Source organism: Manacus vitellinus, unplaced genomic scaffold (assembly GCF_001715985.3).
Source record: "Manacus vitellinus isolate BGI_N305 unplaced genomic scaffold, ASM171598v3 scaffold_2_pilon, whole genome shotgun sequence".
In the NCBI taxonomy this organism is placed as follows: domain Eukaryota; kingdom Metazoa; phylum Chordata; class Aves; order Passeriformes; family Pipridae; genus Manacus; species Manacus vitellinus.
The window spans coordinates 18,393,797-18,406,057 of record NW_021940208.1 but is presented as its reverse complement, the minus strand read 5'-3'; the positions used below and the strand labels follow the sequence as shown (position 1 = coordinate 18,406,057).

Here is a 12,261-nt window from a genome sequence, read left to right as displayed (position 1 = left end):
AAAAGAAGGTGAACCATTTTGTAAACTTGTCAAATATTACGGGTTGTTTGAGGGGTTTTTCTGGACTCTCTCCTTTTAACGACAACAGGCTTTGGCTACTATTGCCACAACCCAGCACAGACATTACCAGTTTTCCCTTCTACCCATCTCTTTTCTAAACCTGGAAACAATCTGTTCTCTTAAACAAATTGTTTCATAAACTACATGCTAGTTCTCTTAAAAAAAAACCCCACAAACACACACAAAAAAAAACCCCAAAGAAAACAAACAGGAACAAACAGGTAAACAAGTAAGATCACCACAAAAAAAAACCAAACCAAAACAAAACAAAAAACGACAAACCAGAACTTCAAATATAGCACCAAAACCAAACTCCTTCCAAGCCCCCACACCATACCTACCTTTCCAGGAGTAAAAAAAGACTTCATTTCCGGAGGAAGATAATTTTTGGTGTTACTGAAATTCTGTAAAGAAAGGGGGGGGGGGAAATTACAGCAATAATCAGTGAATTATATATATATATGTATATATATGTATATATATATATATATACACATTTTGGAGATTGCACTGAAAGATTTTCTTTACATCACTTATGCTTTTGAATTTTTAAACCAGAACACTAACATCGGGGTTGGGGGAAGGGGGAGAACGTGTGCACACATACACAAATATTTATGAAAACACATACATATGTACATTTTCAACTACAATATAATAGGGAGAAGTCTGAAGTTACAAGAAATATTTAGGAAAAACAACATTAAATTACAACTTACAATTATTTAAACAGACTTATCTCAAGAAAAATTAAATGCCACAGTATACCTTGTCAGGTTGAGTAAAATATCTGGCTGGAAGTACAGGGTCTTTAGGGGATTCCAAACTGTATGTTGTACTCTTTGACATAATGATATTCATTGCTACATCACAGACTGTATATAGTTTCTGTAAATAATAAAATTACAAGACCAAGTAACACTTTAAAAGTTCATTGAAATCTTGACAAGAGATAGTGCATCTTTTGAGCACAGAACTAGAAGAACTCACAGTTTAAAAGCAATCATCTTAATAATTTAACACCAGCCTGCATCTTAAACAGTGTATTGCAGAGTACTGAAATACAGACACTAAAGGCAAAAAGCATTGTTAAGTCTAACAGTTGAGGACAGATAGTTTTCATGATCTTTCTGCACTTAAGAATAGCCCTTGCCTTAGTTTCTAAGACAAAATTAAAACAAACAAATGAACTCACACACCCCACCCATCCACTACCCAAAACTCATCTCTGTGGGCAAAGCAGAAAAGTGACAAATCTGTACATTGTGTGACGCTAAAAACACAAAAGCAAGATCAGGGTTTGATACATTCACTACACAATACAAACCAGAGACTTCTAATGTAACTATTTTTCTTCCTATACTAAGCTTACTCCTGCATTTTAAAAATTAAATATTACGAAGCACTTTAGTAGATGATTTAAACAGTAGAAGTTATAGTTTACATCTATTTAACGTTAGTGTTTAGTAATCTTACTGATACAGAAAGGAGGACTGAAAACCATTACAAGTCCCTTGCGGATGTGCAAAAAGCACAGGAAAATAACTGTCATCTAAACTACAACACATATTATCATTACAATATATAAAGTATCGTCTCATACATACAACTCTATTGAAAGATATTTTGAAGTTGGTATATAAACAAAAAGCAACTCCCTTCCATAAGCAGGTCAGAATTAAATGCAATTTCCAATCAAAAAGTATCACCTACTTCATTCATTTTTTGATCATCTGGTCCTTGGGCATCCTTAGTCTGTTTGATATTTTCTACCATTTTTCTGATAAATGCATGACTGTTGTTTTCATTTTTAGCCATCAATATTTCCAGTATGAACCATAGGCACCTAAAGGAGAAATGCAGTATTCCGCACAAATGAAAATCCAAAAGAAATTCTTTAAAAAAGCACATTTGAGAAAGTGATTTAGTCTAGGTTTTATTAGTATTATGAATTCGAACCAGTCTAACCACGGGAAAACAATTCTTTAGAAAAAATGAAATTAAGGTAGGATGAGCAGAAGATAAAGAGTTCATCTGTAAAATATCAGAAAGCACTAAAAAAGCATCTATACTATTTCTCACAATATTTTACTAACTGCCATCATTATGTGCACTTGACATTGTAACAGAGTAGCATCATGAATTAAAATTTCACTAAGAATAAAGTTAGAAAGAACACTATTAAAAGTAGTCTTACTCTTTAATGTCCTTGAGTTGTTCAATGTCCTGGACCTTGACATAATCTGGGTCATGAGCTAGGAGATGGATAGTATAAGGAACAACATATTCTGGTAGAAGTGACAACAGTTTCTCTGAAAAGCAGAAGAAAGATGCATCAAAAAACTACATACTAAGAAATATGCTTTTCTGCTAAGAGGAAAGGGCAAAATTTTTCTAGCATCCTCTGAGACTTCTAAGTAATCTTAAGCAATGACTGCAGAAGAAAGTCTTTCCTATATCATGACAGACAGAAGGCCTGTTTTCCCCAGGGATTCAAAAACTAAGGGTTGTTGCCCATGGCCCTCTCAGAGTTATGATCACAAAATATATATTCTATAAGGTAACAAATTCCCTGACCAATACCATGCAGCATGAAGTCCGGCACCTCAAAGTTTGATGACGAAAATCAGAATAAAAAAAAAACCTCTCCTATGGGGTAAGGACAACAGAACGACAAGTTGTATACCAAAAGTAAAAAAAACCAAAAAAAAACACAACAAAAAACAACATATTGCAGCAAACATCCACAATGCTTTCTTTAGCCTAATGCCTAAGAGGAACCAGTGGATGCACAGTACACCTTAATTATTAAACCCGTACCCTGTGCAACAGGCAAGACAACAGGCAAAGGAAGGCATGCTAGTATTCTATGTACCTTGCTGTGGTGCAAGCATCTAATCTTAAGTGCTTGTGGCAAATGCAAAGTTTAGTATTAACTATGGATAAACACTTCAATATATGTGTGAAGAAAAGAGGGAAATTCCTAGCTCTGCTTTTGAAAAAAAAAAAAACAACACATTTTTGAGCTAGTAAGCAGTCATGAAAGACATGACCAAGTCTGGAAAATCTTCTTTCAGTAAGCTTTTAACTATCCCCTATTCAGTTATGAATAAGTCCAAACATCTGTAAATCATTACATATAATAATAATTTTTTAAAACAATTTTAAAATACATTAGAACACTGACATTTTTATCTCCAATATATGTATTCACATGAGATATGTTTGACAGTTATTGCGCACATCAAATAAAATACATCATTATTGTAGATTTTACAAAACAAAATAATTGCCATGCATAAGTGAGGTTTAATCTATCACCTTCTTAGAAGTCTGCATAAATAGGGGTAATGCACAGTCTACATTATATATATATATATATAAAATACCACCTAATGTCTATTTCAAGCTATTTTTATGTAATTGAAATGCAGTGTACTCTGCAAAGCAGTTTTTAATTTGTTTCAATTGACACTGCACTATTAACTTCAAAAGTATCCTTGACTTCTTCAAGCACTGTCCTGCATTTTAGCCAGCAGCTGTTTGCATTACTAAATTAAAAAATAAAGATGGGAAATGGAAGAAAAAGAACATAATGATGACTTCAGAACACTAGCAAAATTGGCTTGCCTTAGACACGTCCCAGGCAAACCAACCCACTATTATTTGTGTGAATTAGCTACTTCAATAGAATGTTCATCAAGAGCTCATGAATTCAGTTTTTCAGCAACTTCCTGCTTCGGACAATTTCTAATATAATGATAATTCCAACTAGGTCTGGAAAACAAACTGCATCAGTTCCAGACAAAACAGGAATAGAACAAATATTGGTACATATTGTATTTAACCCCTGTCATGACAAAAAATTGTAATTACACATTCTGTCCTCATCTCTAATGAAGAAAGACACGACCTGAAAGGTAGGGTGGCTTTTCTACCAGTACATAAAACTACAGTGTGCCAAAACCCTTCATGAAGTTCTTTATGAGCTTTTAGGAAAGAAACTTGTTAAAAAAATTAATCTTCACCCTTGTCAGTCTTCTGCTTACTGTATTGCAAGTAAAAGCCCATCCTGAGAAAACAATAATTCCTATGCAAGACACATCTCTACCCAGATGAAACTAGTAACAGATACGCAATCAAAATAAGTCTGTTCTTGAGTGGCTTCTACTCTGAATAGCATTTAGAGAACTTAAGAGAGCTGAGAATAATTCCTGCCAGCCTTTAAAAGGCCAGTGTGGAAGAAAAGAGGCATTTTACTGTCTGGTACCAGTCCTTAGGAAGTTTTCCAGAAATATACCATCTTTTCAACAAATGCTGAAATCCCCCAAAAATATCCAACAGATATCCTCCTCACCTGTACCAAGGTTTCAAGACAAAATGCATCACAAAATCAAACATTTATAGATTCAGAAAAATAGCTATATTAATCAAAGATGCAGATTTCCAAAGGAGGTACTACAGTCATTACTACCCCGCATTACTTCATGTTTCGTAAGGAGAGTGCCAGAGAGAAACACATATACATTTAAATAGCACTTTATTATCAGAACTGAGTTTCAACTATACTTCTGCAATATGGATATTTTAGGATACGGTTTGAGACATTGTATTTGTTGAAAGCTCAGACTGGTAAACCTGAATAGCACAAAGTTAACATTGCAATCCTCAAAAAATCCTGCAATCTATATTTAATCCAGACTTCTCATGGATTATAGCACATATCAAATCAATGACATCACTCAAATATTTCAGCAAGAAAAAAAAATCATCAGGCACACTTTGAGGTTCTACTGGATAAAGAATCACACACACCTAGGCTCCTCTAAATTTCTTCTACAGATTTTTGATAGCAATTTCACCTATTTTAATAGCAATAGCACCTATTTTAAACATACGAGAATTCTTCTATTTTTCTCCTACTACTAAAAAGAGTTTTCAACTTTCAAGAGGAATAGTCTTAAGGTGACTTAGAGGTGTTTGCTCAATTTACTTTTCTTTTTCCATGTTATTGAGGTGGGAGAAAAGTACCACTCTTTCTTCTTTAAGTCTAATTAATGGCACACAAAAGGATTTCTCTGCAGACTAATTCTCTGATCAAAGTATAAGAGGACTAAGAAAGATAGACTGACATGGTTAATTTAAAGTGATTCATAATCACAAAAGGAAATCAGTTATCTGATGGCATCTCTGAGATCGGATTCACAAAACAGGTCTGGTTTATGCTAAAGAAGATGAAAAAAATCCCCTTTATTTCACAAAAGCCAAACCATCAGTAATATTTCAAAGAAATAAAACTTTCAAAAGCTCTTATTCAAAACACCCATAGCTCTTCATAAAGGTCTACTTTTTCCTATGACCATATACCAGTGTTGTCACACTGTATGTATGTAGCTTTAAGTCAAAAGGACTGATTTAATAAAATTAAAAATAGCTAACATGAGTCCATAATAACTCCCAAAGCATTCCCATGATCAGATTGCTGGCACTGAGAAGAAAGAAGTACATAAACTCATCCTGAAGAGTCTACAAATATAGACCTTTGCCAGCATAAGATAAGAAGCTACTCAATATAGCAGTGCAAAGAATCTATTTAATATAACATTTATTTCATTAAGGTTACGTATTATTAATTACTGAAGTAAAATTAATCATTGTCATTTCATTTAGAATATTATTAACCATTAAGTTCAAACAGTACACATAACTGCCTTGAAAAACTACTTCACTTTCAATATATTTAGGCATAAGCATTTGCACAGTTTTTAACAAAACTGAAAGACTTCAGAAATGCCTGTTAAAAAATCAAAAGAAAATCAGAAAAACTGAAAAATTTCAGTTTTCATTAGATATCACTAAGCGAAATTTACAGCTGTTCTATGTATAAAAGCAGACAACCAACAGACAACCAACCACTGTTTTCAGTCTACTCACATTTACATTTGAACTACAGCACTTGTACCAAAAAGCAACTTCTGCTCTCTTACCACTAACTGCTGCATGTTGTTTCAGATATTCTCTTCTGACATTTATGTTCTTCACAAGGCACTGCCTGGCGTGAGCTCTTCTCTCTTTCACAGGATCTTTTGCACACAGTGCACAAATAGCCATATATTCTAGTGGCAGCCGTAGTCTAGAAAGGCCTTTGTGAAGTTTCTGAGCAAATATTTGTCTCACTTGGTAACATTCATCCTATTAAAAAAAAACAAAACAATAAAACAGTCAAAACTAGAAAAGGTAACGGTAAACTGTTCTAAAAGCAATACAGACTGTGAAATAAAACAGGGAAGCCCAGGTAAATATGAAAAAAAAACCAAAATAAAATTACTTTCTTTCTGTTACTAACTTCACAGTCAGAAGTTAAGAATGACAACTCCAGCATCTACTGAGGAATCTCTCAATTTTTCTTCTAATATTTAAAGGATGACAACTATCTTTAAAAAATCTCTGCATTCACATATATTCTACCCAAGTACTGACAGAAAGAGAAACCAAGGTCACTGTTGTCACCACAGTTCAACATAATTTACATAATCTCATTTCAACTTCTAAGAATGTCATAATGCAGCTGGGGTATTACTTTAAATACATACTGAATTCCTTGGTTTATCAATATTCTAACATTTGACTACCTAAGTTAGTATTCCCCCACTGGGCAACCCAGTACTATAGACCTAATTCTCATCCAAAATGAGTTTTCAGGATTATGTAGTAGAAAAATAATTTCATGCCAAAGATGAACGTTTTGCATAAAACTAGATTCACAGAAGTATGCACAACATACAGAACAAACAACTATATACTCATACATTTGCTGACAACCCACAATTCCCATCAAATTTCCTTACGTTTATGGCTAGTGCACACAGCTGGTATTGTTCTAAGGTGATGATTTCATGGTAACAAGGTTCTTGTGCCAACTTCACAATAGCATTTCCTGCAGCCAGCCTCAAGCGAGACATATCAGGTTTACTGAAAAACAAGCACATGGATTATGAGGGTTAATTTGTAAAAAAATTATGCAATTATTTGGCTTAATTAAATTTCAGTAAGTGTGCACTGTTGAAAAACAAGTACTTAAAAAGAAAGAAGTTTCCATGGACTTAGCTGCCCCCATACCAGCAAAAATAATTTCAACCCAAAAGTATTTTTCGTGGCACCACATTTTACAGCCTATTACCACTCATCTATTACCTTGCCCTAACTTGGCAATAAAAATCTTCCCTGAAACTTCCTAAAAGTTCCACATAGGTATGAAACAGTTCTAGCGGTGCATTGAACCAACAGAGTCCATATTGCCCCTCAGAGACCACATCTAGCAGTAAAACACTTCTGTTCAGCTTGCTGCTTTTATTTCAGCAAAGGGCTCCTGCCAAAGAAGTAGCCCATTTTTAGTCCCCAAAGTTGCCAAACTTTTTCTAGCTCAAAATCCATGCTGCAGGTCAACAGAAATTAAGATTAATTAGACATTATGGTAGATGACTAAGTGATTTTTTTTTTAAGACAAGCAAAGTGTCTTTTGAATACAGCCACTGAAAATGTATATCAGATGTGTAGCAATTTTTCTACAGCACAGAACTATGAAGTTCTAAACTCCAATATTTTTTTAATAAATTTTCTCTTGGTACTGCTTAGTTTAAGGAAAATGCAGATAGCATTTCTAGAAAATCTTAATTTAGCTTCATATCTAATATCAGTACTTTCAGCAAGTGCCAGTGTTCTCCCATCCTTAAATACTATTGTTTCATGCTTAGTATAGACTAAATTAAAATCCTTCTACAAAGACATGCAAGTTCAACCTAGCCAATTCAACCTAACCACAAAGAGAAAATTAGTATAATCTTGAATTTTACAAAACTGTTGACTTATAAAATTAAAAAGAAATACCTGGAAAAGATAGTTGATATATTATTTATTGGTAAAATTCAATATTAAAGAAATACAAGACTGGTGAATTTAACCTACATATGCTAACATCTCAAAAAAATCAGTTGTTGATTTAAAAGAAATTCAACAAAGTCATCAATCCTATTACTTCAAGGTGTGAAGGATGAACAAGAGAAGGGATTTATTTATTTTCCAAGTAGGACCTTGCCTTTACCTGACACTCTACACTAAACCATGCTTCGAAATTTAAAAAAAACCCATTCTTTTACTCTGTCAATGAAAGGTACAGTTGCGTAGATTTAAAGAGGCCTAGGGGCAGAGTCATTTTTAGGGCTGATGAGGACAATAACACCAAGATGATTACACCATGACTAAGGGCCTAAAAAACATCAAACGTCTCCTGAGCCCTCCCACTTTCATTTAATTATCTTTAGCAAATTATACATTGTTTCAAAGACAAATGCAAGCCATGAACACAAAAACTGACTCATACAGAATGATCTCATATCAAGTACAATTTAAAAGATTATGTTCTGTATTGAACAGACAATTTTACTTTTTCCAAAGCCTACTCTAAATCAGAAGGACCAGTGTCATGTTTGCACAGCAGGGACACAGTAAGCATTGCCAGAAAGAAGATATTCTTACTGCATTCTCAAAGGTTGAAGAATAAAGGTCAGGAAGTGTCATTCCATGCAGACCTAATAGACCTGAAACATCATCTCTCTGCTTCAGGTTTTGAGAGTACTTGTTAGTTAGGCAGTATAGTTCACACAGAGACAATGGAGACCTGTCCTTCTACCAGTTTGGAGCTTTCCCAAAAGTAATACTGGAAAATAATGACTACATGTCCTGTCACCAGGGCTCTTGCCTTATGCAGCAGTGGGTGCACGTTTTCCCTAGTCTTCCTTGTGTCACTTAGAGAAGCTCTTCTGTTTGCCTTTGTCACTATTCAATCCCAGCTGGGATTTGGCTTTCCTGTGTCTCAGATGGTGTATCTGTATTTCTTCCAGGTTACCCATCTCTACTTCCACTTTCTCTATAACTCATACAACCATAGAATAGTTCGGGTTCGAAAGGACTGTTAAAGCTCATCTAGTCCAACTCCCTGCAATAAACAGGTTACTTGGAGCCCTGTCCAACCTGATCTTGAATGTTTCCAGGGATGGGGCATCTACTACCTTCCTGGGTAACCTGTTCCAGTGTTTCACCACTTTCATCATAAAAAATTTCTTCCTTTCATCTATAGGCCTTCCTTTAAGTACTGAAAGGTCACAATAAGGTCTCCACAGACACTTCTCCAGGCTGAACAATTCCAATTCTCTCCACCTTTCTTTGTAGAACCACTCCACCTTCTGACCATTTTTGTGACCCTCCTCTGAACCTACTCCAACAAGTCCACATCCCTTCTGTGCTGAGGACCCCAGAGCTGGATGCAGCACCTCGGATAGGGTCTCACCAGAGTGGGGTAAAGGGGCAGAATCGTATCTCTCAGCCTGCTGGCCACATTGCTTTTGATGCAGCCCAGGATACAACTGGCTTTCTGGTACGTGAGCACACATTGTTGGCTCATGTCCACCAGTGTCCCCAAGTACTACTCCACAGGACTACTCTCAATCCTCTTGTGTTCAAATTTTGCCAAGAGTTCCCTTCTCATCCAGGCAGCTCTGCTGAAATATTTGCCTGACCTTCTGCTTTGACCACTCTTGAGCAATGAAGGATTGTTTTTGAATTAGTTAACTAGCTTTCTTGGGCCCTTCTTCCTTCTAGGATCTCATCCAATGGGACTCTACAAGCAGATTCTTGTAGAGACCCAAGATTTTTCTCCTGTAGTCCAGCACTCTGATCTTGCCTTTTGCCCTCCTTCTTGCTATCAAGATTTTAAACTCCATATAATATGGTCATTATAGCCAAGGTTGACTTCAATCTTCACACCCCCAACAACCTGCTTCTTGTGGCAAATTGTGAGGTGCAGCAGAGAGATCCTCTCCATTGGGTCTTCTACCAGTTGTGTCAAAAAGCTGTCATCAGTGGTGTCCTGGATTGTTTATGCACAGCTGTGTTGCTCCTCCAGTGGATATTGGAGTGTTTGAAGTTCCCCATGAGGGACAAAGACTGCATACATGAAGTCATTTCTAGTTGTTTAAAGAAGGCTTCATCCCCTTCCTCTTCCTGGGAAGGGGCCCTCCAGCACACACCCATTATAATGTCACCCATACCATTCTGCTCTACAGTTCTAACCCATAAGCTCTCAGTTGGCTCATCATCCATCCCCAGGCAGAGCTCCAAGCTCTGGGGTTGAAGGGTTACTTCCAGAGCAACATCACATGTCACTGCAGCTATCTCCCTATCCTAAAAGGATCCTTAGCCCTCCATTAACTTGATTTAACAATGGAGAACTGACCACATCATTATATCAAGTTTCTACTACTGCTTCTGTGTACAAAAAGAGTAGGAAAACTAAATTTCTAAAACATGCACAGTAAGGAATCATCACTCCAAGCATGAAAATATCCAGGACCTATCGAATTGATCTATTCACAAATTACTGGATAAGCCAACCATATGCTCCAAGTAGCCATGTTGAAAAGCCAAATTACTGCCACTCAACGCCCTAGCAACTGCCATGAATGGTGATATTACAGAATTTAAAACTATCAAACAATTACTTAGAGGACCTACAAGACAGATTACACAGTTGCTACAAAGATAACATGCTAGACAAATTCTCAGGTTTGCAATGTTGCACACACAGCATGGGTTCTATCAGCATAATAACTGTATAATATTAAATTCTACCCAAAAATTAAAACCTTTTTACTCACACCAGTACAATCCATCCATGCCCTTAATGGCTTGTGTAGACATAAATTTTCAATGTTTTACAAGCAACAGTAGCTGACAACTTGTTACTTCTACCACAGAGTATTAAGAAGATACCCAGAGAAACAAGTTGTCTGACAACCACCTAAAAGGTAAATTATTTATTGAGACTTAATCCTCTTTACACATTTCCCTCTTCCTTTCACTTGTAGAGGCCTCAACGGATTAGCCTGCCATCAGGCAGAAGCATCTTATATACTAGCTATTTCCAACTGGTTTACTACAATATGCAATTATTTTTATTAGAAATCCCACCTACTGGCCTTTGGCATACAAAGCCATTGGTACATCAGGAATAGCAAGCTGCATAAAAAATTAAAACCAATTTTCAGTGGGAAGGACAAAGTTGCATAGTTTATTTTTGCAATACGCATAATGGTCTTTTGAAGAAATAAATAAAACAAAGAAGACAAAAACTAAAATATAGCTGTAACACTAATGTACAGTGTTACAAAAACTGAGACTCAGCAACCTTATGTAGGAACCCAGCCAAGCTTACTATTGGTTCTTATGAAATAAGGTGTATAAGTTTTAAACAGTCTAACAGAATAGTTTAAGTACTACTTTGATCAAAATTCTCCCGACACCGGCATCAGAAATATGAAAACATTACCATCTGTTACACACCTAATTTTCCCTTGCTCTGTTAAATCTCCATCACTGTGTAATATTGTTGTTAGCAACCTCAGAGTAGAAGTTCCTGACTTGCTGTGGTTGTTCTTCATTCCTAGCAACCACCGAACCATCATCTTGATGGCCTGAATCTGGAAAAAAAAAAAAACTGATATCAAAAAATCCAATCACACCATAAGCCACATTTTTTAAATAATCTTTATTTTAATTTAAACACACAGTATTTTCCCAAGCACTTTTTTGGTGCTACAAACACAAGCCTGTCAGGGTTGCAAAAACTCATTTAAATACCAGAAAGATAACTAGAAATACTCTCACTAGACAGCAATTTTTCACTGAAAGTCTCAAGCACATACTACAGCAAATAAAAATTATGCATTTAATTAAAGTTTGAACTGTTTTTTCAACTAAGCAATCACACATTTTGTCCTTTGAAAATATTATCTTAATTGAGCTTACTTTCATTAAATGCTATGGAATAGGCAAACCAGTTTATACTAACTGATAAAATGTTACTGGATCAAAAGGCAGAACACATTTTCATCTTTCTATATTTCTACAAATCACAGAATCTTCTGAGGTGGAAAGGACCCACAAGATTCATTGAGTCCAACTCTTAAAACACATGACCGATATGGGGATCAAACCCATGACCTTGGCATTAAATTCCCATGCTTAAACAATCCCAATACATTCTCTATTTATCTACATAATATTTGAATTTAAATTTAAGACAAGTAAATTAAAAAACACTTCACAGTCATTTCGACTGTTAGAGTATCAACCTGTCCTAAGATA

At 35.6% G+C, this 12,261-nt stretch overlaps 1 protein-coding gene across 5 annotated transcripts in view; it reads right to left on the bottom strand.

The window, feature by feature from the left end:
- The window catches only part of PDS5B (PDS5 cohesin associated factor B), a 77,754-nt gene that overhangs the window by 15,538 nt on the left and 49,955 nt on the right, over window positions 1–12,261 (bottom strand). For all 5 annotated transcript variants that reach the window (XM_018071253.1, XM_018071255.1, XM_018071254.1 and 2 more), the window contains exons 22-28: window positions 11,458–11,594; window positions 6,909–7,032; window positions 6,048–6,252; window positions 2,258–2,372; window positions 1,774–1,906; window positions 829–948; window positions 402–464 (exon numbers count right to left, since the gene is read on the bottom strand). In XM_018071253.1, the coding sequence (XP_017926742.1) occupies window positions 402–464; window positions 829–948; window positions 1,774–1,906; window positions 2,258–2,372; window positions 6,048–6,252; window positions 6,909–7,032; window positions 11,458–11,594 (897 nt within the window). The remainder of the gene's footprint in view (window positions 1–401; window positions 465–828; window positions 949–1,773; window positions 1,907–2,257; window positions 2,373–6,047; window positions 6,253–6,908; window positions 7,033–11,457; window positions 11,595–12,261) is intronic.